Source organism: Myxine glutinosa, chromosome 4 (genome assembly GCF_964187855.1).
Source record: "Myxine glutinosa chromosome 4, kmMyxGlut1.1, whole genome shotgun sequence".
NCBI lineage: Eukaryota > Metazoa > Chordata > Myxini > Myxiniformes > Myxinidae > Myxine > Myxine glutinosa.
This window is the reverse complement of record NC_136264.1, coordinates 25,058,031-25,084,517: the sequence shown is the minus strand read 5'-3', so window position 1 is coordinate 25,084,517 and position 26,487 is coordinate 25,058,031. Positions and strand designations below refer to the sequence as shown.

General features: G+C 45.7%; 1 protein-coding gene across 1 annotated transcript in view; it reads right to left on the bottom strand.

Annotated features, from left to right (window-relative positions):
- Nucleotides 1–1,705: 1,705 nt before the first annotated feature.
- ALDH4A1 (aldehyde dehydrogenase 4 family member A1) overlaps nt 1,706–26,487 on the bottom strand; it is a 45,726-nt gene continuing 20,944 nt past the window's right edge. The window contains exons 11-15 of the mRNA XM_068112020.2: nt 21,615–21,662; nt 19,299–19,451; nt 18,921–19,042; nt 13,233–13,351; nt 1,706–2,582 (exon numbers count right to left, since the gene is read on the bottom strand). Of these exons, the coding sequence (XP_067968121.1) occupies nt 2,470–2,582; nt 13,233–13,351; nt 18,921–19,042; nt 19,299–19,451; nt 21,615–21,662 (555 nt within the window). The 3' untranslated portion in view covers nt 1,706–2,469. The remainder of the gene's footprint in view (nt 2,583–13,232; nt 13,352–18,920; nt 19,043–19,298; nt 19,452–21,614; nt 21,663–26,487) is intronic.

Sequence of the window (26,487 nt, the reverse complement as noted above, 5' to 3'; positions counted from 1 at the left end):
CTGCTTGTTGTTGACATTTTCAATGTGTGCTCCTCCACCTCTGTTCAAACAGGCTTTGATCCTGACTCCGAAATTCTCCACAACTCGTCTGCAATTATCTGCAGTGATAGCCTGACGATAGTCCACCTCCTACTTCAGGACAGGCAGGGTCCAAGGTTTGTTGGTGTAAACTTGAATTTTGGCAGCACCCAAAATAGAAAATCCGGGCTGTGGGGTGCCCGCCCGGTCATGTGCTGTGCCCAGACTGATTTCACGGTTTCCAAACAGCTGTTGGAGCAAGTCGATGGTTTCACATGCAGTGTGCGGTGGGGTGCCATGCTGCACGGACCATGCAAGTCTGCGTTGGTTTGGAGACAAAAGTTGAGAGATATCAGCATGGAATCTGCATGGGACCTCGTGGTACCGCTCGCCATTGACTGTCATCATCTTACCCTTGACATCCTCAAACCAATACGGTTCCAGCATACCCCATCTGGCATTGATGCACAGAAGCAAGTTGACTTGGGACCCTTGAGAGACATCTCAGACACCTCCTCAGGAGGCTCATCACCCCAGAAGATGTTGTTGTGATTGTTGATAACCCCATTCAAATGGAAGTGTGCTCCATCACTGAACCATAAGGAGTTGATCCAATTTGGGTACCTTTCCATCCGGTCACTGAACCAATCACACATTGTAACTCATCTTGCCATGTCATTCAGAGTTAGTTTATGCCTTACAGATATGATGTAGGTGTAAAGCTTGAGTTCAAGAGTGAGAATGCGCCACACGGATGAGGCTCACATCGTCAGTTCTCGGGAACGCTGATGGTGGGATTTCTTGGACTTTCAATAGCAGAATCTCTTGCAAAATCAATCTTCCTTTGGTCCTTGGTAACACTTGGTGGGCGCCATTTTTGCCTTTTCACGCTTCCATGTGCTTGGAAGTGCTCCACAAGCCGCTGAATGTTCCCATCGGACAGTCCATTACAGATGTGAACATTGTAATATTGACAGTATCGTCGGCACACCTGCACATAGGATTTTGTCTCAAACCACTGTTACAATTTTCACTTTTTGTTCCACTGTGAACACCATAGTTGACGTAGGGTCCTACTGACTACTTGTTAGAAATGGCATACCACACCATAACCTGCAAGAGAGATGCGTATCACATTAGAAACGTTAGAATATCAGGTTGCTCAAATAGTCCACTTTGTTTGAAATGCCCTGTTTTCAATCTCTTAAAATCGGTCTTTACCCTTCTCTCCCAGAACAATGGGAACAAATGGCAGCAGCTGGACAACTCGATTCCCACACCAGAGCTGAATCGAATCGTTTAAAGGTAGTAGAGCTGATATTTTGGCCCATTGGCTGAAGGTGTTTCTTTCTCCATAACTGCTGTGAGTTAGAGTCCGATGTCTGGTCACTCAACAACCTGCATGAAGCAAGTGTGCAAATCCATTCATATGTGAACTGATGAGGGGTGTCCTTCCCCTGCTACTACTACTACTACTGCTCCTACTACTCCTCCGTATGCCCAACCCCCATAACTGCCGGTCTTCCACCTTCTGCCAACATTCCCCTATGGTGGACTGAAATAGGCTGGTTTACAGTATTTACAAATACATTTCTAGAAACGCAGTCACCGATGGTCTTTAGTACACAAAATAAAATCACCAATTAGGCCCGTTGGTCAAAGATGTGAACAAAATGAAATGTTCATATTCATGGAACGTCTAGCCAAATGACAATTTTATTGCCACCAATTATAACCAGACATCGAGTGTGAGGCAACCAGCACGATCAGCCACAATAAGTGCAAGACAGCCAGTCTTTCTTACAGGACAACAGGAAAAGGCCAAACCAAGCCTGGTGGGGTTACACTTTCAATTAGAAAGCAAAATATATCAGCAAAAAAAGATAAAGTACATGGTGGTGGTTCGTGTGGGGCCTGTGGTTCATTTTCTGGAGGCGCAGCTCTGCCCCCCCATTACCAATAAGCGGGTACTCATTTTGCCAACCTCGGAAGGATGACGGGTTGAGTCAACCCACCTGGAGTTCACTCAATGGCACGACAGGGGTTCAAACGCAGGACCCTAAGATCTCAAGCCGGCCACCTTAACCGTTAGGCCAACACCAGGATGTAAAGGTACATACTGTTCCGAACCACATCTCAATCCAAAATATAATGCTGTACCACCATTTCAGCAAACAAAACATTGAAATATTCCAACAAACAAAAAGGACAAAAGAAAAAAATGTTGCTGTACGTAACATTCACCAATGAACTGACTTGGTCATGGGGACTGGCTAAATGTGTGCATGGACTGAACGCGGAGGCCTGATGGAACACAATCGAGTTGACCTGTGAGTCGTAGAATCCAATCTTTGCACTGCTTTCGAAAAGCATTCCGTGTGCTCCGTGCACGTGTGGAAAGCGAAGTAGAAATGCATTGGGTAGAAAGAAGTGTTCCTCCGAGTGCCGTGCCTAAGCCATGTAGGGATATTTCAATTCGGTGAGAGGAACAGATGTCTCTTTCACAGCTTGAGCAGAGGTCCAGCGCGTGACGTACATGGGGCTTCCTGGCTTGTCATTGGTTCCTGCAGTGTAGTTGGATGGGGGGAAAATGACAAAACGCTAGACTCTCCAAACTGAATAACAGGGAAAAACAAATGATTTTACTCTTTACCTCCGCCACCGAAGGTGCCCTGAGGTTATGCATTCACCCGTTTGTTTGTCTGAGCAGGATTTCTCAAATAGTTAGGGCCGAATTCCGATGAAACTAGGTGGACGAGTTGAGTAGGTGACAAGAACAAGTCAATTCGATTTTGGTTAAGGTCCGGATCCAGATCCGGCCTATCAGTGGGATACAAAACATAGACTGTTCACCCTGGAGGAGGTATGCCCTCAACCGAGTGCTGCTCTAGTTTAAATAGGCATTCAATGCAGGAAAGCACGGAAGCAACAAACTTGCCTTTTAACTTGTCTTGCCTGGGTTCGATTACAAAAGCATATTCAAATTTCAAATTCTTGTTTCACAATGGTCAACATTCCATTTTTCTACCAGTCCAACAAATTTCTACCATTACATCAATTCCTTATTTTTTGGGGGAATACAAACTCAAGGCTCATGGAAGATACAGAACAGAAATGAGACAGTGAAAAGCAGGAAAATGCACAAACAGCGGGATAGAAGGGACAACAGAGATACACTCAGAGGAAGAATGGGTAAGGCCCCACTGCCTGTGCGATTAAAAACATCCACTACCAGGGAGAATGAGAGGTAGCGAGGGGGAGGAGGACACAGGAGGTGAACAAGCTAAATACAATTATGAGGCTGAAAGAAAAAGGAAAAACTGGGGATGAAACAGCAAACTAATCGGAACAAAAAAATAGAAATGTCGGTGGAGGAAGAGGAATTAAAAACAAAACCTCGAAAGGAATGGATGTGCTTGCAGAAGGTCAATTATGGTATATCACAAGGATGGATGGGGCAAGGGAGCCATCTTTAAGCGCTGGAAGAAGAATAACATTGATTAGATTGTGGAATGTGGTTTCAGGCAAGAGAAAAAGAGGACCAAATTAGTGTAGGTGAGCAGTGAGCCTAGATTTTGGGAGATTCATCAGAGGTGGATTCTGAGACGACAGTGTTTGCCGTGAAAGAACCTGGGGAGGTCAGAACAAGGAAAGAGTGTAGGATGCAAGACCAGAAAGGAGGTGGTAGAAGACAGATGCTACTGATCCATCTGTGGTGTAGAAGTAACAGGCTCAGAGATTCAACTTCATTGCGGGAGATTCCAATGATTTTGAGGGCCTATGTCTCCACAGCCTCAATAAGTAAAAGGTGAGGCAGGGGCACCAGCCAAAAGGGGAGAACAGTACTCCAACGAGCTGTAGATGAAGGTCTTGAAAGAGAAAAGTTCATATTTGCCAAGGAAGGACTTGGTATGCAGGAGGATACCCAGTTGGCAGTTGGATGTGTTGTTTATCCATAAGAGATCATGGCTGATGGTGATCGGCTCAAAGGTTTGATGGACAATTTCTTCAAGAGGTTTGTTAAGGAAGTAGATGGGAGGGTTTTCCCAGACAGTACTTTCAGAGCGACAGAGTGAGATTTGCAAGGTTGAAAGACACATTTCAGGTGTTTACCAGCTCCTGATTCGATCTATGTCTGCAGAGAGGGAAGAGGATTGAGGGATGCTCTGACAGATGGTGCAAAAAGATGGAGAATTTTCTACAGAACATCAGAAAGATCATTGATGAACATGAGAAACAGCACTGGGTCCAAGACAATGTCTTGGGGAATTCCTGCCTCAACAGGGAGAGGAGGTGAGAGGATTCCATTGAGAGCTAGGAGCTGGCTGCACAAGTTCCTGCTTGACAGGGAGAGGAGGCGAGACGATTCCGTTGAGAGCTTGTAGCTGGCTGTACAAGTTCCTGCCTGACAGGGAGAGGAGGTGAGAGGATTCCATTGAGAGCTAGGAGCTGGCTGCACAAGTTCCTGCTTGACAGGGAGAGGAGGCGAGACGATTCCGTTGAGAGCTTGGAGCTGGCTGCACAAGTTCCTGCCTGACAGGGAGAGGAGGCGAGAGGATTCCATTGAGAGCTAGGAGCTACCTGCACAAGTTCCTGCCTGACAGGGAGAGGAGGCGAGAGGATTCCATTGAGAGCTAGGAGCTGGCTGCACAAGTTCCTGCCTGACAGGAAGAGGAGGCGAGAGGATTCCATTGAGAGCTAGGAGCTGGCTGCACAAGTTCCTGCCTGACAGGGAGAGGAGGCGAGAGGATTCCGTTGAGAGCAGGAGCTGGCTGCACAAGTTCCTGCCTGACAGGGAGAGGAGGCGAGAGGATTCCATTGAGAGCTAGGAGCTGGCTGCACAAGTTCCTGCCTGACAGGGAGAGGAGGTGAGAGGATTCCGTTGAGAGCAGGAGCTGGCTGCACAAGTTCCTGCCTGACAGGGAGAGGAGGCGAGAGGATTCCGTTGAGAGCTAGGAGCTGGCTGCACAAGTTCCTGTCTGACAGGGAGAGGAGGTGAGAGGATTCCGTTGAGAGCAGGAGCTGGCTGCACAAGTTCCTGCCTGACAGGGAGAGGAGGCGAGAGGATTCTATTGAGAGCGAGGAGCTGCCTGCACAAGTTCCTGCCTGACAGGGAGAAGAGGCGAGAGGATTCCATTGAGAGCTAGGAGCTGCCTGCACAAGTTCCTGCCTGACAGGGAGAGGAGGTGAGAGGATTCCATTGAGAGCTAGGAGCTGGCTGCACAAGTTCCTGCCTGACAGGGAGAGGAGGCGAGAGGATTCCGTTGAGAGCTAGGAGCTGGCTGCACAAGTTCCTGTCTGACAGGGAGAGGAGGTGAGAGGATTCCGTTGAGAGCAGGAGCTGGCTGCACAAGTTCCTGCCTGACAGGGAGAGGAGGCGAGAGGATTCCGTTGAGAGCCAGGAGCTGGCTGCACAAGTTCCTGCCTGACTGGTGGAGGGGGCGAAAGGATTCCGTTGAGAGCCAGGAGCTGGCTGCACAAGTTCCTGCCTGACAGGGAGAGGAGGCGAGAGGATTCCGTTGAGAGCCAGTAGCTGGCTGCACAAGTTCCTGCCTGACAGGGAGAGGAGGCGAGAGGATTCCGTTGAGAGCCAGGAGCTGGCTGCACAAGTTCCTGCCTGACAGGGAGAGGAGGCGAGAGGATTCCGTTGAGAGCCAGGAGCTGGCTGCACAAGTTCCTGCCTGACAGGGAGAGGAGGCGAGAGGATTCCGTTGAGAGCAGGAGCTGGCTGCACAAGTTCCTGCCTGACAGGGAGAGGAGGCGAGAGGATTCCATTGAGAGCTAGGAGCTGGCTGCACAAGTTCCTGCCTGACAGGGAGAGGAGGTGAGAGGATTCCGTTGAGAGCAGGAGCTGGCTGCACAAGTTCCTGCCTGACAGGGACAGGAGGCAAGAGGATTCCGTTGAGAGCAGGAGCTGGCTGCACAAGTTCCTGCCTGACAGGGAGAGGAGGCGAGAGGATTCCATTGAGAGCTAGGAGCTGGCTGCACAAGTTCCTGCCTGACAGGGAGAGGAGGTGAGAGGATTCCGTTGAGAGCAGGAGCTGGCTGCACAAGTTCCTGTCTGACAGGGAGAGGAGGTGAGAGGATTCCGTTGAGAGCAGGAGCTGGCTGCACAAGTTCCTGCCTGACAGGGAGAGGAGGCGAGAGGATTCTATTGAGAGCTAGGAGCTGCCTGCACAAGTTCCTGCCTGACAGGGAGAAGAGGCGAGAGGATTCCATTGAGAGCTAGGAGCTGCCTGCACAAGTTCCTGCCTGACAGGGAGAGGAGGCGAGAGGATTCCATTGAGAGCTAGGAGCTGGCTGCACAAGTTCCTGCCTGACAGGGAGAGGAGGCGAGAGGATTCCGTTGAGAGCTAGGAGCTGGCTGCACAAGTTCCTGTCTGACAGGGACAGGAGGTGAGAGGATTCCGTTGAGAGCAGGAGCTGGCTGCACAAGTTCCTGCCTGACTGGTGGAGGGGGCGAAAGGATTCCGTTGAGAGCCAGGAGCTGGCTGCACAAGTTCCTGCCTGACAGGGAGAGGAGGCGAGAGGATTCCGTTGAGAGCCAGGAGCTGGCTGCACAAGTTCCTGCCTGACAGGGAGAGGAGGTGAGAGGATTCCGTTGAGAGCCAGGAGCTGGCTGCAAGAGTGGAGGAAGTCAGTAAGCCATTAGAGGAGGTGGCTTTGGATGCCGTAGACTGTGTTTAAAGAGCAAGGCCGGTGTACCAGGCTGTGTCAAGTGGTCGGGATATATCCAGAGAGACAGCCGTGATCCCTTATATGAGATCCAGGGCCTTCATCTATTGTTGGGGAAGCAGAAGCAGTATGTCCAGGGTGGAGTGATCAGTTCCAAAACCGAATTGATGATGTGAAATCAAGCCGTTGGAGAAAAACGAAGGCTTTGACGACAACTCTGATTACGGATTGCATGACTGTCAATAGTTTGAAGTAAATTGATCGACCTGTAGCTAATATAATCTGTTTTTTTTTTTACCATTTTGGCCTATTTTGGTGATGTTGGCTGACTTATAGGAAAGATGGAAAGTGACCTGAGAGAAATGATTGGATGAACAGAGGGCATAGGGGGAAGAAGGCAAAGGACATGAAGCTTGGGGTTTGAGGGGAGAAGGAAAGAGGAGAGGAAGGAATAAATCATTTTAGCACTGAATACCTTAATGAATGGGTTCAGAATGAATGATAAATGCCTGTTTTTACTTCTTTTGGTTGTTGAAAAGAGCAAGGGGAGGGGGGGATGGAAATGAGGGTAAAAAGGATGAGTGTGATGAAAGGGTAGGGAGGGAGTCAATGAGGACGCACACATGCTGAACATGTGGCCAAAAAGAAAAACGCACCATCAAAAAAATGGGGTAAGAGGGCTTTTGTTGTTGGTGTTGTTGTTTATAGAAGGTATAAGGAAGGAGTTAGACCGAGGGTGGGAATCGGGATGGTGAGAGACGATGGGAGGAAAGAATGATGAAAAGGTGTGCAAGTCAGTGGTGAAATGGGTACCATGAAATGGGGTGAATAGGGACAGCAAGGTGAATAGGGACACAAACTGAAAAAAAGTTTGGAAACTTTTTTCGCTGAAAATTGATAACCATACTGATTTGTTGATATTTGGGTTGAAAGTGTTCTCTTGTTTTTATAAAAAGCAACTTATAGTCCCTATTAGCCCCATATATGAGTTAAATAGGAATAAATAGGATTTTTATGGCTGTCCCAATTCACCCCGTTTTACGGGTGAATAGGGACAGTCACTAATACAAAAAAATAATAATCAAGAAATATGGACAGCTTGGAGAAACTTTTTATCCCATATTTTTTTTTATTGGCACCGTGGTTTATATTATGGGTGCATACTATGTGCATCCATCTGAGCTATCAATTCAGCAATAAGTTGGAAACTCAGGATTATTTCTTGATTATTATTATTTTTGTGATCCAGATGTGATCTGCTTAACCAGATGTGATCGTAACCAGACGTGATCTGCTTAACAGAAACTTTCCTCCTTCATGATGTCTCTGATGCCTTGGTATCTCTCCCAGGTTACTCCCTCCTCCGGTATGATAGACCTGAGCCTCGTCCTGGAGGTGGGGTTGCTATCTTTATAAAAAACTCTCTTCCTCACTCGCCCTCCACTGCCCTCTCTCCACCTCACCCCCAGGAATACCTTTGGCTACGGCTTCCCCTTCGCTCCCACCTTTTGTTCATATGTGTGTTGTACCGTCCACCAATCAGCGATGACTCCATCTACATCTCACTGTCTGATAATATGGACCAACTTCTATCTACCCATCCCAACTCTCTCTTCCTCATATGTGGTGATTTCAATTGTCACCATGCCAGTTGGCTGGGTGTGGGTACCTCTCTCACCAGCCATGGCTCTTCAGCAAAGGACTTCTGCGACTCACTGGGACTGACACAATCTGTCAATTTCCCGACCCGGATCTCAGTCAACGGAGCATCTTCTCTTCTGGATTTGGTTATGACAAACTTCCCTGAAAATGTCTGCTGCTCTTCTTCTGCTCCAATCGGCTCATCTGATCATGTGCTTGTCAAAGTGGACATCTCTCTGACCATTCTCAGAGAGCCTCCTCAGCGTCGACGAGTCTGGCATTTCACTCAGGCCAACTGGCACGGTCTTCAAGCAGCCATCAATCATCTGGACTGGTCTCCCATCTCTACCGCCTCTGACATCAACTCATCCTGGGAATTCTTTCAAAGTAAATTGCTCTCTCTCATGCACAGATTTATACCATCTCGTCTTCAGTTGTCATACCCTTCCTCCCGTCCATGGTACACGGAATCTTGTGGTGAGGCTGTTGCCCTGAAACAACTTGCTTTCGTCTCCTGGAAAGCAAATCCAACGGAAGGAAATCTCATTTCCTTTCACAAAGCCCGAAACAAGTGTGTGTCCACCCTCAGGAGAGCCAGGAAACAATATCTCACCATTCTCAAGACCGAACTCTCTTATCTGTCTCCCTCTTCCAAATCCTGGTGGCGTCTGGTCAAATCTGTTTCTGGTGTTTGTTCCCCCTCCATCCCCTCCCTCACCTCAAATGGCTTAACGGCTGACTCCGCACGTGAAAAAGCTGAATGCCTCAACTCTGTGTTTGCCTCTAAATCTTGTGTCCCAAACCCATCCCTCTCTGTACCCACCGTACCCAGTCGTACCCAGCTGCTCCTGGACTCTGTGTCCTTTCCTCCTGACAAGGTGGAAAAGTTTCTGGCAACCCTCGACTCTGATTCTGCAACTGGACCCGACGGCATCAGCCCACGGGTCCTAAAATCATGTTCTTCTGCACTTTCACTCCCTCTTTCTGTTCTCTTCACCCTCTCTTTTGCTCAAGGTCATCTGCCATCTGCTTGGAAATCAGCCAACATCACCGCTTTGCACAAAAAAGGTGCAAAAACAGATCCCAGCAACTACAGACCAATCAGCCTTCTCCCAATTATCAGCAAAGTCATGGAATCCATCATTGCTTCAGATATGAAATCTTTCCTCTTCTCCAATGGCTTGATCTCTGATCATCAATTTGGTTTCAGACCTGGTCACTCTACTCTGGACATGCTGCTTCTGCTTTCTCAACAATGGATGGAGGTCCTCAACGCCAAACAGGAAATTAGAGCTGTCTCCCTTGACATTTCACGTGCCTTCGATACGGTCTGGCACCCTGCTCTGCTCTCCAAACTCTCCTCCTTTGGTATCCATGGAAATCTCCACGCATGGCTGGCGGACTTCCTCTCTGGTCGTAGTCAACGTGTGGCCCTGAATGGGTTTCTCTCATCTCCTCTTCCTGTTCAGGCTGGAGTTCCCCAAGGTAGTGTTCTGGGCCCTGTGCTTTTTCTGGTCTTCATCAATGATCTCTCTGACTCTCTTGAAAATCCTCTCTATCTCTTTGCTGACGACTCTACTCTCTGTCGCTCCATTCTTCATCCCTCAGATCGGCAGTCTGCAGCCTCCTCACTCTCTGCAGACCTGGACAAAATCACAGACTGGTCAAACAAGTGGAACATGTCTTTCAATCCTGACAAATCTCACACTCTTACAATGTCTCTCCGAAAGGACCGACTGGACAACCCTCCCATCTACTTTCTCAACAATCCTCTCCAAGAAGTTCTGTCGCTCAAGCTTTTGGGTCTCACTATCTGCCATGATCTTTCTTGGGAAAACCACATTTCCAAGCTGGCCTCCAAAGCCAGTCGCCGACTGGGCATCCTCCGTCGTGCGAAGTCCTTCCTTGGCACACCTGGGCTCCTCACCACATACAAGGCTTTCATCCGCAGCTCAATGGAATACTGTTCCCCCCTCTGGGCTGGTGCTCCTGCCTCACACCTTGCTCGGCTTCACGCTGTTGAGGCCAAAGCTTTCAGAATCATTGGAATCTCCTGCGATGTAGTCAACGCCGAGGGCCTTTCACTCACTCACCGCAGGCAGGTTGGTGGTCTTTCTGTCTTCTACCGACTCCTCTCCGGCCTTGCTCCCCCAGCTCTCTCTGTGCTCTGTCCCCCCAATATTCCTTCAGGTCGCACAAGATCTGCCTGCAACCCTCTTCTGGTTAAACTGCCAAAGTCTAGGCTCTCTGCTCACCTTCACTCTTTCATTCCCCTTTTCTCCCGCCTCTGGAACAAACTCCCCCACTCCCTTCAATCCCACTCCTCCCTCCAGGTCTTTAAAACAGCTGTTCACCACCATCTCTTATCTTCCCCCATCGAAAACCTTGATCTTTTCTACCCCCGGTAATTCACCCCAGAGTCCTTGCAGTGTTCATATGTTTTAATCCTCTCCCACCTCCCCCCAAGTCCTCCCGATGTCCCTGCTCTCAAATGTTGTGTTTGTGTCCTTCCCCCTCTCTTTTGTGTCCTTCCCCCTCTCTCCCCATCTTGTCTACCGCTCCCCTTGTTTTTTGTGTTTTGTGTGTCGGTTTGTCTTTTTGTGTGATTAATGTTAGCTCTTTCACGAGCCTCGATCTTGTATACCAAAAAAAAAAAAAAAAAAAAAAAAAAAAAAAACAACAAGAAAAAATCCAAATCCCAGAAAGTAGCAGAAGAATAGCAGAATAAGATCAAAATAAACAAGCAGGCAGGCAAAAGACATGGTAATGTAATGATACAAACAACAATCGACACAAACAAGAGCAGACAATCAATGGCAGACAAATCCAGAACGGTTTTCTTAGCTTTAGAAGCAGGTCACGCAGAGAAGAGTAGAAAAATTGCCCTCACCGGAAACCAGACTATTATGTTATAAAGGCAAAAAGTTTGTGGAAAAACAAAGTGGGTTCACATTTTATTTTCTAATAATTTTGAAGGGTTTGGGGAGTACTGGGGTTCAGTCATTTGTACTCGGTCTAGTTACATTTACTGCCTGAGTTTGGGCTGGCCTGCTTCACGTTCCCATGGCTCGGGATGCTGGATTAGATATTCAAATTCCAACAAACTGTTGATTTATCAATTTGTCTGATGAAATCCTCATAATCCGTGTACATTTACACCGATGGCTCCTAATGTCCGTCCTGCACGTGATTTATGTGGAATCTCCACCATGAACCCACTTTTGTTTGTGACTAAAGCAGTGATTGCTGGGGGTTTACTTTGCTGGGGGCTTACTGACAAAAGTGATTGCGAAAGAGCCTTAGCGGATGGGGTTTGGGGCCCACCTTGGGGGCTCAAAAGCTCAAGGGTTTCCGGTGCTCTCTCGTGCATTCTCAGCTGGTTTGAGGCACTTTTTAACCATGCTGATCCAATTCGTTTTTTCTTAGAAAATGTTTATCCTGGCAGATGGTATATCAAATAATCCATGTGGAAAGTAATATAAGACCAAAGATAATGTTCTTTCTCACATTTATTTAAGCAGAAACGGATTTTTTTCCGGCTTTTTGCCTTGTAATAAATTGTCTTTCAAAGATGACCCAAGTTAACCGTCAACAATCTTAACCGTTAACCGTTAACAATCGAGTTAACCGGAATCAACTTCGCTTTTGACAGATACCCGAATCCACATGAAGCATCATTAACTTACTAAGGGGATTCTTGGACAAGATTCAAATTGCATCAGCTTTCGGGTACTTTCACTCACATAAACCTCCTTCTGCAGCGAAAGGATACCGGGATCCTCTCGCTGCAGATGGAGGTTGATGCGAGTGAAAGTAGGAAGCACTGACTCATTGAAAAGCAAACTTATGTCGGTGATAGGATCTTCAGCCACAGCAAGGAGCCCAATGAACCTTGCTTGTGATAAATGCTCCGATTTGAAATAGCTTTACAAAGAACTGTAGAGTTGCAAGATTCCATGCATTCAATGCTTTTTCAAAGCTAAGCCAACAAACAGGGAAAACGTTTGCAATTTCAAATGCACAATTGTGAAAAAAAAACAAGAAAAAAAACACAACAATAAAAAAGTTAAATTAAATAATAAATTAAAAGAATTTTTTTTTAAATAATATCTTTTTTATATTAAAAAACATTTTTTATTCCCATTTACTTCCTGAAGCCCAACAAATCCATGACGTTAGCTTGTGTGGCCATGACAGTGTGAGAATGTTGCTAAAATCGTTAGAGCAGGCTTATCTGAATCCTGAGGAGAGAATACTTAAATGACGTTCTCATTTGCGAGTTAAAGTTTAAAAACTGGAAAGGCATTCGGTAGAGCGCATACCTCCGCCAGGCTGAACAGTTTATGTTTTGTATCCCACTGATTGGCCGGATCTGGATTCGGACCTGAACCAAAATCTAATCGGCTCATTATTGTCACCTAACCAACTCGTCCACCAAGTTTTGTCATAACTCGTCTAGCTATTGATCGTTTTTTGGCCCCATTTCTCAATGGTTAAGAATCACTTAAAAATCATTGTATCTGGATATGGATCCAGATCTTCACGAAATTCCAATCAATTCGTCCTTGGCACACACGCAACCTGTCCACCAAATTTAATACAAATCAGTCCACAATATTTTGAGATATCCTGCTCACAAAGAGAGACAGACAGGGGTGAGAAAACACAACCTCCATTCACCTTCAGTGGTGGAGGTAATTATACATTATCCGACGAGGATAGGCCTTTCGGGCTGGTGCCCTGCCTACATTTCATAACCCTTGTTGCGTGAAACCAAGGATCGATAACTTCAACACCACCACAATTGTAAACCCAAAGCGTACACAAACTACATTCATATACTGCTGCTTATTTCAAACAAACAACTATCCGATTCCTTCCCTTCAAAGACTTCCTACCTGAGGCACGGGCACCCCCGAAAGGCTGCTGAGCAACCACCGAGCCAGTAGATTTATCATTGATGTAGAAGTTTCCAGCAGAGTTTCGCAACAGCCTAGATGCCTCTTCAACAACAGTCCTGGATAAATGACAATTCCATTATCGTAAAGTAACTACTGACAAACCTTCACAATGCACGTTAGCCAAATTGACTTGAAATAGTTTAGTCTTTACAAAAGAAGCTGATGCATTCAGAGCTTTGAATAGAGAAAACCATGTGATGCAACCATTGTTATACACTATTATTTGAGAGCACCAATAGCTCACTCAATAAGGAACTCACATTTATATTACATCAGCAGATAATGCAGTTCCACTGGGCTGTTGTAAGGGAATTAGTTTCCAATAGAGTGTGGAATATTGTCACGTTTGTGGGGATCGGTACGAAGTACCTTAAGCAAGTAGGAATGTGAAAGTTTTAGTATGGATCGTGTGACGCGAAGAAGAACAAGCCCATCTCGATGTACATAAGCAGGGTAAATGTTCAGGTTAAGAGTGTTTGCGTGTCTTCGCACGGGGAGTGGAGCTTGTGTTATCTAGATAGGGCTTAATAATAATTCCCAGTATGTATTGCCTCCTGTGATTTTTCCCTTCGTTTTATTTCATCTAAAAGGGCCACCATTACAACAACCATAATCGCCCGACAGAGACCCGAACATTTGCCGACCGGCAAAGGAACCCCACCCAGCCGAACATTCCCGACGGACGGCTAGGCTCCGCCTCGGAGGATCGGAATTGACAGTTCACACCCTGAGCTTCGTCATTGGGCATCAAGAATGGCCGTCAGGCCATGCCCCGAAGGACGATTGGTTGGAACGATTTGACGGCGCTGGGCGATTGGTCAAAAGGATGACGTCATCGGGACGCTCCGAGAAAAAGCAAGAGGAGACCAAATTTTCTCTCTCTTTTGTGCTGGCTTTGATAGTGGATGGTCACATTTTTGTCTTGCTCTCTTGATCTGGGTCGTGCGTGAGGGACGGTCGCTACGCCATCGTTCCGTTGTCTTAGACACAGTTGGCTCGGCGGCATGTGGTCTTTTGGTTCGTGTGCGCTCTTGAGAAAGGGCTGGTGAGAAACAGCGGTTCGGGACAGTCGGAACTACAAGGCACAGGATCGATGTCGGCAGTGGACTGGGTCCTCGTCATGTTTCCTTTGGACGGCGAGGAGCGCAACTCCACACCATTTGTGCGTTTCCCATGCAGTGGTCCGAGGCGACGACCACCAAGCCCTGCGTTGCCACCAGAGATAAGTGGCTGCACGACCAACCCCATTTTATTTTTCTTTTATCATTCCCCTGTCTGTATATGAGTTGGATGGAGGATCCTCAACCTAGGAATTTTAGTTATCTCACCTTTCATTGTCTTTTACATTGCTGTAAATAAATTTATATTTGTTGAATTTTACTTTTCTGTCCTGTGTCATTTCTTTGTTCTGTGGGTTCGGATTAACCCTGTACCGGCCGTCCGATCAAGTAAGGATTCGGGCTTTCCCGCGCGCGCGAAAAGATAATCCCGCCAAGGTTCGAAGTCCGCCTCGGAGTTAACAACATTCGGCTTTCCGTCGCCCTGAGATCAGGGCTGACATGACAATATGGAGTTTGACAGGAATGTCTTTTGACAGCAGAATGGCTAGGGCCCGTGGAAATTCCATTTAATGTAAAATGTGACCATGTCCTCAACATCCTTCTTCTTCAAGTCCGCACCTCCCCCCCTCCCCGACCCCCCCCAAACCCCCTCTTCCAATTCCAAGTATGCATCCCTCCCCCTTCTCCCAACTCCAATTCTGCATCTCTCCAAACTACAATTCTGCATTCCTCCCCCCTCCCAACTCAAATTCCATATTCCTTCCCCCTATCAGCTCCAAGTCCGCATCCCTCTCACCTTCTCCCTCGCTAGGATTGACACAGACCGATTAGACCTGGAGTGACCTCAAGCCAATTTGGAAGGTATCACTCTGGTTTTCAGTTTTTCATTATTTTCATTCATTTATGCTCCTAATACCCCCAATTATTTGCAAGGCTGTGTGACGTCAATAACTTTCTCTCCCCAAAGGCCACATTCACAACCATGCAGGATTCTGCGCACAGTATATCACTTCACTTTAGATCACGTAGAATAAATAAATAAAACAAGCGTTACGCCTAGGTCCCCCGTCGGTGAAGTGATGCGAGTTGACAAAGTGGAAGACGCAAGGCGGCCATCTTGGATTTTGACGTGGCGACCCAATTTTCAACAGCGGTCTCCCTTATGCATAGATACACCCACACACCAGATTAGAATTTGGTACTTCGCTTATTTTTCAAGATATTTCGCTCACAAGGTTCAGACATATATATGGTGGCGGCCATCTTGGATTTTGACGTGGTGACCCAATTTTCAATAGCGTTCGTCCTTATGCCTAGATACACGCGCACACACCAGATTAGAAGTTGGTACTTCGCTTATTTTTCAAGATATTCCGCTCACAAGGTTCAGACATACATGGCGGTGGCCATCTTGGATTTTGACGTGGGTTGCACGCACACACCAAATTAGAATTTGGTCCTTCCCTTACGCATGCACGCACGCAACGCACGCATGCACGTACGCACGCACGCCCGGACGGGAAAAACCATAGTCCCCCTTTCGCTCCGCGGTGCGACGGGGGACAATAAAAAACCGCTTTTCGTCTTTCGACTCGTTTTTCGTCACATCCAACCTGCCACGGATTCATCAGTAAGTAGGCCAAGGTTCCATTTACAGGATAATTCATTCGTTTCCACTAGAACGGCACTCAGTAGAACATACCTCCGCCTGGTTGGCCATATCACTCAATGGTGAAGAATCACTTTAAAAATTCTACTAGCAGGGCAGATCTTCAACAAAATTGTAGTGATTCTTCCTTGTCTCACACACACAAAACCTGTCCAACAAGTTTCGTCCAAATCCATCCATATCTTTTTGAGATGGCCCGCTATGTATCGTTTTTGACATTACCTCCCAATGGTGAAGAATCACTTCAAAAATTAAATAATTCTGGTATCCGAATCCATAATCCAATCTTCACCAAAATCGAATCGTCCTTGTCAGACACCCAACCGGTCCACCAAGTTTTTCCCAAATCCATCCACAACATTTTTAGATATCCTGCTATGTATCGTTTTTGGCCCGATCTCCCAATGGTGAAGAATCACTTAAGAAATTCTAGTAGCCGGATCCGAATCCAGATGTTCACCAAAATCGAAACATTTAGTCCTTGTCACATACGCTACATCTCTGCCAAATTTCGTCCGAATCCGTCCGCAACTTTTTGAAATATTTTGTTCACAAACGGACGGACAAACAGACAGACAGGGGTGAAAACATAACCTCCATCCACCTTTGGTGGCGGAGGTAAAAATAATGAAGTTTTTTCGATGAAGTAAAGTGGATGAAAAGGTACGTTTTCTTTCAGGAAAAAAAAGGTACGTTTTTTGTCCAAGTCCTTCACGAACCTGTTGGCAATGCCTGACGTTCGGCTGATGGTGGCACAGGGATATGTGTTTTGTTGAATTTTTTTTAATACTCCCATTATTTGTGAACTGCTAATGGTATCTCCACCCAGGTCATACTATCCTCTTCAACGAAAGTATCAAACAAGTCCGGCTATGTCGTTGCTAGACTATCAATCTTGTTTTACTTCCAGTAGATGTGCAAACCAACGACTGAGCATACGCAATAAAAACGAATGCAACTTGAAATTGAAAGCATAACGATATTTGTAAGCCTCTGCATGCACTGTCTGGACCCAAGAGCTCTAAAATGAGGTATCATTCAGCATTGTACGTGCTGTGGTTACGATGTTTACCCCGTTCAGATGTGATCTGGCAACTTGCATTTATATACAGAGAGATAATCTTCTTTAATACGGGTATGTGGCTGCAGGTAGTATGGAGGGGAGAGGTGGTGGATGTGGGGTGATGGCATGGTTCTGCCAATGATGTGCAGTGCCCCCTGTAGGTTAGAGCAGGAATTTGTAAATTTTGTTTTGGGTTTCGGAAATAGCTTGCCTACTCCGCAAAGGACACAGTGGGATCTATAACATCCACCAACTATTGCCAGGAGACAAGTCACCCAGTTTAACATCCATCCGAGGGATGGTACACACATTGATGAATCTGTGAAACACCAGAGCTGACAGTTTATAGCTCGGTCGGGATTCAAACCCAGACTAGACAGCTTAGATGTGTGTGTGCATACCTCAAGGCTATCCTGCCAGCCCATTTATGTTACATTCAGCACAAGGATAATAATAAATGAGACAAATCTGCAGGGGTTTTTTTTTGGCACCTGGGCTGCTGCACATTGGGTTAAAGTATCATGAGGTAATCGAGAATGGGGCATCGGCAATTGCTCAGTGACCAAACAAAATGTTAAGATTAATTTGATGTCAAATCAGACAAGCTGGCTGTCTTGTTAACTAGTATACTACAATTACTTGCAGCACAGGAGGCATCAGAGTGTGTGTGTGTGTGTGTGTGTGTGTGTGTGTGTGTGTGTGTGTGTGCGCACGCGCGCGTTTTCGTCCTTCTCCAGGACTTGTATCCATAACCCCCCCCCCCCCCCCCCGCCTTCCTCCAACGCACATTCTCTTTTCTCTTCTGTTACCTCAGTCAATGTGCTCAGACACAGTGCTAATGCTTTAGACATTCAAATCCAGACAGTTTATAGTTTTTCTGTCAAATCTCAGCTTTCTGTAAAAACAGAAGACCATTGCCAATTATGATATGCTTTCCAAAGTGAGGTTTGTTTTCGTACAGATAGAAAATTAGTGCTCGGTTCGACAACACTCACTCCTGCCCCCACCTCCCATGAATACAGGAAATGGTTCCCTTTCTTTATTCATCATTTAATGGGAACAAGTCAAGAAACTCTTGAAAAAAAACTTGCAAAATGGATAGCCAAATCCATTGTGAAGGTGAGAAACGCATCACTTGCAGCAAACAGTTAATCACGCTGTGAGCTCAGGATTACGACATACAGTATATGTGTGGGAATGATCACGAGTTGGGGAGGAAAGCGACAAAAACGATTTTGCAAAAACAAAAAAGCAAATACCTATTTTGGGGGGGGAAATTTCCCCCTCCACCCGTAGACCCCCTTAGACCCCGATTTTTTAAATGCCAGGAACAAACTTTGGTACAATACGGGTGATTGAGGTTGTGGTCAAAGCAAATTCCTATTGGGGGGGGTCAAATCTGGATCCACTTTGACCCCCGGTAGACCCCCTTAGACCCAGATTTTTTAAATGCCAGGAACAAACTTTGGTACAACACGGGTGATTAAGGTCGTGGTCAAAGCAAATTCCTATTTTGGGGGGTCAAATCTGGATCCACTTTGACCCCCGGTAGACCCCCTTAGACCCCGATTTTTTAAAATGCTCTGAACAAACTTCAGTCACAACAAAACGAATGTCATTTGTGCCAAATTTGGTCGCAATCCCATCAGCGGTTTCAGAGAAGAAGTTGCAAGTGTTTACGGACGGACGGACGGACGATGTGCCATCGTATAAGCTCCCCTGAACTTCGTTCCAGGTGAACTAAAAATCATGGCACGTGCGGAATACTATAATTGTTGATACCAGTATAAGGTTAGCTGCAAGAAGTTTCAGTGTCAGTTCAGTCCACAAACCTGTCCTGCGCAAACACGGCCCCAGTGAGGCCGTACGGTGAAGTGTCATCAATCAGGCAAAGGATGTCACGGTATTTCGCCTCCGGATAGACAAACACGGTCAGTACTGGGCCAAATATTTCCTGCATGCATGAGCACAAGCATCGATGAACAGCGTACATGCGCACTTTCAAACAATTGTACGTGCATGCTGCAACACATGCACATGCACGTTATGCTCGATATAACCATCACCGAAAAAGAAACGTAAAGGTGAAACATTTATGGTGAAGCGTGGGCTTGGAAAGGTCATCACAACTCATCCGGCATGATGACGTTCCACAACGTAACCCAACACGTTTGCAGTCATGAAATACATGTCCGATCCATTTGATTCACCTCCTGCATCATCTTGTCTTTGGGGTCATTTGTCTGTACGATGGTGGGCTCCACAAAATATCCAACGCTGTCATCACATTTTCCACCTGCAAGCACTTTCAGTGCTCCACCATTTCGAGCGTGTTCCAGATAGCCTTGGATACGACTGAACGCCTGCACCATACCAAGCAGACGATAAAAGAATGGTTATCAAGGGAATTTCCAATGACAAAAGTACTCCACGACCCAGAGAGTTGACCTAGTAACCTTAGTTGGTCACCTTCCGCAAGCTTCAACTCGTGACAAAATAAATAAAATAATCAGATACAATTCCTCTGCATGGCACCACCTATGATCACATGTCTGCTGCATGCCATAGTTTTACAGATTAACAAAAGTAACTTGCTGATTTGCAGAAACCGACCTTTTGGCCAGGCCAGACTGACATTAACCACTGGAAGAACCTCCTTTTACAAATACTGGATCGCTTCACAACTCGTGCCACAGCCATGCTCCACAAACAGTGCAACCAGCCAAACAAATTTGTAATCCAATCTCAGTTAGGTTTAGCACTGCTAGGAAAAGGCCGGAAATGTTTCTACCTAGAACCACTTCAACTCTTTTTAACTGTTCAAACACAGGAAGCAAGAGGAATAAAGAAAAACAACCAAAAACAGTCAAAATGCCTTTCGGCCTTTCTAGCATTCAAATATATAATTAAAATGATCAAACAAAAGGCCTGAAATCAAGGCCAAAGAGGCTTTTCCTTTCAAATTCCAGCAATAATTTGAGAGCCCATCTATTTGGAATATCCCAGGTAGTCAACAGTCTCGCATCCAGCTCTGCTTGCCAAGATTGCTGTCTGTGGTACACAAATGGCTGCCTTCATACCTGCATTTCTGACTTCCTCTACTTAAACAGTCAATGTGTTGCTATCAATGGAACCCTCTCCTCTCCCAGTCAAGGCTGGAATGCACAAGGCAACATCTTAGATCCAGGTCGTGTTACTCATCAACACGGACAACCTCTTCTATGTTCTGGAAAACCCTCTCCTTCTTTTTGCATCTGGAAGCGATTAAATGCTGGTCTGACAATTGGAACACGTTTTTCAATCCTGGTCAGGAAGGAGATTGTCAAAATGAATCCACTGATCTATTTTCATGGTCATATACTGGAAGAGGTTCAGTCACTTGAACTTCTAGGCCTCACCATCAGCCATGACCTTTCTTGGAATGAAAATAGAGCAGGGCTGGCCTGTAAAACCAGCCGCAGGCGAGACTTCCTCTATCATTCAAAGTCGTTCCTTGGAAAATCAGAGCCACTCGCAGTGTACGATGCCTTTGGCCATAGCTCAATGGAGTACTGCTCTCCACTATGGGATGGCGCCCCCACCACACATCTGTCTTTCCTGGACTGTCAAATCAAAAGCTCTCAATATTATTGATATCAGCCACACTGAGGCCGAAATACAATGTGTGGTACTCTCAGATCGCAGAGAGGTCTGTGGCCTGTTTTTTTCGACCGCCTCTCCTCTGGTCTAACTTCCTTTTTTTTGTCCCCATTTCTGGAACTGCCCTGGAGACCGTTTAATCCCACTTTATCCCTCCAGGACCTCAAGCTAATGGTGCACCATCGTGTGATGCGATCCCCCATTGCTACTCACGATCTTTTACATCCTCATTACTACCTCACCCAACTATCAGTTGTAGGTTACTTTGTATCCTTCCCTCCTTTATCTATTTTCGTATTCATTCCCTCGCCCGCTGTGGCCCTACTGTCATTATGTTGCCTTTTCATCCTCGCACCCTCCCAGAAGCCTAAATCATATCCAAAAAAGAAAATTGGCCGGAAAGTTAATGCTATACTTTGGCATCTGTTTATAAATCATTGGATCTTTACAAAACCTTACAATTCAATGACATTTTGAACGACGACGTAATAATTTTCTATCCTGGGACAAGCGGGTGCACAAATATGAATGACACTGAGAAATTCACTCAGATAAGAGCGCTTCATGTCAGTCCTGAGAGCTTCCTGTTCGTAACCTCACGCACCAGTCAAAGCGACATCTAACACACAGGCAAATATACATTAGAGTAAACATTTTTGTTTTCATTCTTGTCTATTTAGGGGTCAAAGTTAAATTTAATCTCTTATTCACTTTCAACATCTTGAAAACGCACACCACACCTGTATTCTCTTCCTTTCCAATGCAAATAACTCCGAACAAGCCAAAAAAAAACATCCGAGTGACATTGGGCCAAATCCTCGATGTAAAATATTCTTCCTGTCAAAGGGGGACCGGAACAATACAGCATTTGCTTATGGTCAACGTACCTTTTCATCAATTACTGCAGAGAAGAAAGTCTTAAAATCTTTTACAGGCTGCAAAACAAACAATAAAAAGAGCAATCAGAGATTGCAAACCCTTTGCCAGGATGTATCTCCAGTGGTTTTTAAGGCTTTTGTGTTAAAACAAATATGGCGGCCGAACCACGTGACCAATGACATCATTAATTTTTTTTCTAAACTAATTTATTCCTAGATTATGCTCAATAAATTTCATCTTGATCGGATGAAGTTTTGTACTTGTCGAATTATGACGTCATAATGGAGGCACCTATGACATCATCATTAACATATTTTATTCCCATGGAGAGTTCTTTACAATGAGCCATGTCTCAATTTTTTCTATTCAGCTCTTTCGGAGATATAAAGGTGCAAAGTTTTTCGTTTTTTCCAAGATGGCGGCCGAACCACATGACCAATGACGTCATCATGATTTTTTTTTTTCCCCACCAGTTTATGCTGACATGGCGCTCAAGAAATTTCATCTTGATCGGATGAAGTTTTGTACTTGTCGAATGACGTCATAACGGAGGCACCTATGACATCATCATTAACATATTTTATTCCCCATGGAGAGTTCTTTACAATGAGCCATGTCTCAATATTTTCTATTCAACGCTTTCCGAGATATAGAGGTGCAAAGCTTTTCGATTTTTCCAAGACGACAGCCGAACCACGTGACCTATGACGTCAAAATTATCACTAAAAAATTATACAGGTGGAGTTGCACCTATGGTGAAAATTTCCTGTCAATCGGACCAACGGTTGCAGAGAAAATCATATTTATTCTGTGCGGACAAACAAACAAACAGGCAAACAGACAAACGGACTCAAATGCAATACCCTCTCCTCTGGCAAGGGTAACACACACACACCTTAAACAACTAGAGACAGCCACATAATTCACAGTGAAAACAAGGAGGGGTAAAGAGCAATTCATGCGCAGAGTTTGGAGAAGGTTAAAAAAAAGAAAAGACAAGGAATTAAAATGTGTTGAATCATTGGTATTATCGAAGGTGTATCAATACGGGAGTTTCAAAATGACGTATGAATGCTAAACGAGGCTTTTTGCGCATGCGCTGTGTGTTTATTTTGGTTATGCTCACCGGGCACTTTTAACCTGCCATTGCAAGCACAAAATCTCTGATTCAACTTGGCTTTTAAACATAATTTCAGTATTTAGAATTTCACCATTTGGCTTTTTCGAAAATAGTTAACCATAATTATTCTGTTCCTGAATGTGAATTGTACCCACGAGAATATAGGAATACGAGAGGCGTCTGGGTTCGTAACATTTCCCCTTAATACAATTAGCTAGTGGCGGCCGTCGTTATAACCAACTAACCAAACACACACACACACACACACACACACACACACACACACACACACACACACACACACACACACACACACACTTCTCCTTTCACCAATAGAGGCAAAAATCTAGTACAAATTATCTTGTGGCCCTGGAACCAACCAAAAAAACATAGTTATGCCTGCAGGATTCAGGTCTATTACGAGGGGGGAGGGTTGCCCCGATTCCTCCCGAACCACTCAACCTGAGGCCTCCATGTGCGGATAACTCTGTCTCCCGGATGGGTTGCTAGGCAACCGCGAATGCTAATTAGTCAACCCAATCCCCCCGGGTCCTCCGTCTAATTACCGTTTACCTGGGCAGACGGACTTTCCAACCGGGTTTCGCGCCTTCGATGCGTACTCAATCTTATGTTAGTCAGAAACGGACGAGCGGAACTACAAATACACACCGGACTTGGACTAGAGCCAATTAGTTTGGGTAGAATGTCCCGACTACACTAGTACGGGCAATACTGCACCAATGATGGAAAAGACACCACAAGCAGATTCAACAAAAGGGGGGTAATTTACAGAGATGAAGGGCGGGGTTAGGGGGAGCATATTTGTAATCAGGAAGCAATCTACTAATGAGCGTGGGATGTATCAGAATCGATTAAGCAGCATGCTCTGTACAGTGAATCTATTAAGCAGCATGCTCTGCACAGTGAATCAATCAAGCAGTATGTGCTGTACAGTGAATTGAATAATAAGCACACGTGTACGTTTTCGTGGTTTATGGGAAATTCAACGGGAGGTTAAGCCTTGCTGTTAAAACAGCTGTTCACCACTATCTGTTATCTTCCTCCATCCAAAACCTTGATCTTTTCTACCCCCGTTAATATACCCCAAATATACCTCTTTCAATCTCCGACTTCATTCCTGAAATTCCCAGTAGTGTCAATTTGTTTTATACCATGTAGTTATGGATGGATTTGGACAAAACTTGTGGACAGGTTGTGTGTGTGACAAGGAAGAATCGATTCAATTTTGGTGAAGATCCGGATCCGGATCCAGCTAGTAGAATTTTTAAAGTGATTCTTCACCATTGAGTGATAAGGCCAACCAGGCAGGGGTATTAGGTCATGGGCACGATATGCTCACTGTGCACTCCCACCCCCCCCCCCCCCCCCCCCCCCCATAACAGTATGGGATAGGTATTTTTTTTGTTCCTTGAGATAGTATGATTGAAATAAAAGATGTTAACAGCAAAAATATAGGGATGAACATTGAACATACCCTTTTAACCCAATATTCATAGGTACCCCTTATATCGCTTGGGTGGGGTTGCTTAACAGACTGCCACCACCTACATAATGCACGTATGAACGAAAGTTGTATATCATATGAAAGGTATTTGAATTACCTATCCAGCAAGGTATTATTTATGCTATTCTGATTAATATTCTCACTTCCAGAGTGATTTATCTTCAATTTCAGCACTGGGTCGTTCGACGGAAATCATCATTTCGCGTATGAACTGATTCGATCACCATGTTACCTCGAGTTGCAACCTAAAGCTGCTTTTTCGTCATCGAACTCCTACTGCCACAACACTTAGATGCGACAAGATAGTTAAGATAACCATTTTATTGTCGATATCAGTGTAATATTCAACAACAGCTGTCAACTTATTTTATTAAGCACATTTTCCGCAAACCTATTTTATACTTTCTATGTATCGATGTGCTGTTATGACGTACGTTGCTCTCATTTCAGGTGATGATCTGAAGTGACCTGTATGGGCATGCATCATGATGAAAGCTGCAAAAAGACGCAAACAAGACAAAACGGATCCTGGTGACGATCCCGGAGACGATCCTGATCACGGACCTGGCGAGAAAGAACATTGTGTTATACATTATGGAGAGTCTAACTCAGATAACTTTACCGTACTCACTGCAGACAGACTTTGTAAGTTGCAGGAGATCTGCCAACAGAGACTTAAAGCCCCTTCAAGTCCAAGTACCGAATGGCTGACATATGTGCTCAGGTGCCATTGGTACTTTCACAGCAGGGCTTCCAGGGATACCATCGTGACTGTTACCAGCACTTCTCGATGAATTTGAGCCGATTATCTACCTGCAAAGATGATTCCTCGGCTCAACCAAGTACGTCCAGACCAACCAGACGATCATCTGCTGACAGTGACAAACGCCTCGTCAAACCAGACTGCATTTTTTGCAACAAGACCGGAGGGAAGAAGGTAAAACTTCGAGGTAGTTGGACCACTGAAGGAACATGCAAGTTTGAGTTTGGGGGCGACGACAGCGTGGTTCGGGCTGCAAAGGCACATGAAGATCGCGAGTTGTTGAGAAGAATTGAGGGTTTCGACCTCTTTGCCAGTGAAGCGCAATATCATCGTTCATGTCGAGCAAAATACACCGTAGATCCTTCCAGCTGGCATAGTGATAATCCAGAAGCGAGAGAACAACAAGCCAATATGGAAGTTGCACACAGAAAAGCTTTCACAAAAGTTTGTGAATTCGTCGACATCCAGGTGGTCAACAAATGTGGTGTTCTGAGGTTCGACTGCTTGAGAGAGGCGTATATTTCCAGCCTGGAGAAATCCCAGTTCGCCAATGCGAATTATAGAGGAGAGAATCTCAAAGTCAAACTATCAAAGACATACGGCAGTTTTTTTTTTGTTTGTTTTTGTATACTGAATCGAGGCTCGTGAAAGAGCTAACATTTATTTCACAAACAAATCAACCAGACAAACAAAATATATCAAAAGAGGGAGCGGAAAACAAGATGGGGAGAGAAGGGGAAGCACACAAACATAACATTTGAGAGCAGGGAGATGTGTGGGAGGGAGAGGGCTTGGGGGGAGGCGGCGTGGGAAGGGGGGGGGGGGGGGGTGGTAGGAGTATAAAACACAAGGACACCAAGGACTTCCAGGACAGAAGTTGGTATTTCAAAAAAGTGGATTTGGGGTGAAATTACCGGTGGTAGAAAAGATCAAGGTTTTGGATGGGGGAAGATAAGAGATGGTGGTGAACAGCTGTTTTAAAGACCTGGAGGGTGGAGTGGGATTGAAGAGAGTGAGGGAGTTTGTTCCAGAGGCGGGAGAAAAGAGGAATGAAGGAGTGAAGGTGAGCAGAGAGTCTTGATTTTGGCAATTTAACCATAAGAGGGTTGCAGGCAGATCTTGTGCGACCTGTAGGAATATTTGGGGGACAGAGCCCAGAGAGAGCTGGGGGGGGGGGGGGGCAAAGCCAGAGAGGAGTCGGTAGAAGACGGAAAGACCACCAACCTGCCTGCGGTGAGTGAGTGAAAGGCCCTTGGAGTTAGCTTCATCGCGGGAGATTCCGATTCCGGGGCAGTGAACTATCATTCCTATTGCTGGACAACTCGAGTGGTCAGTTTGGGACTTACCTTGTGTACACTGTACAGTACTACTATGCAGAAAGGTGATGCCGTGAAGCAGTCATACATACTTGGTACAGCCGATAAGACCAAGGATGTAGCACTCCAGTTGAGAACAGACTAGCCTCGGAGATAC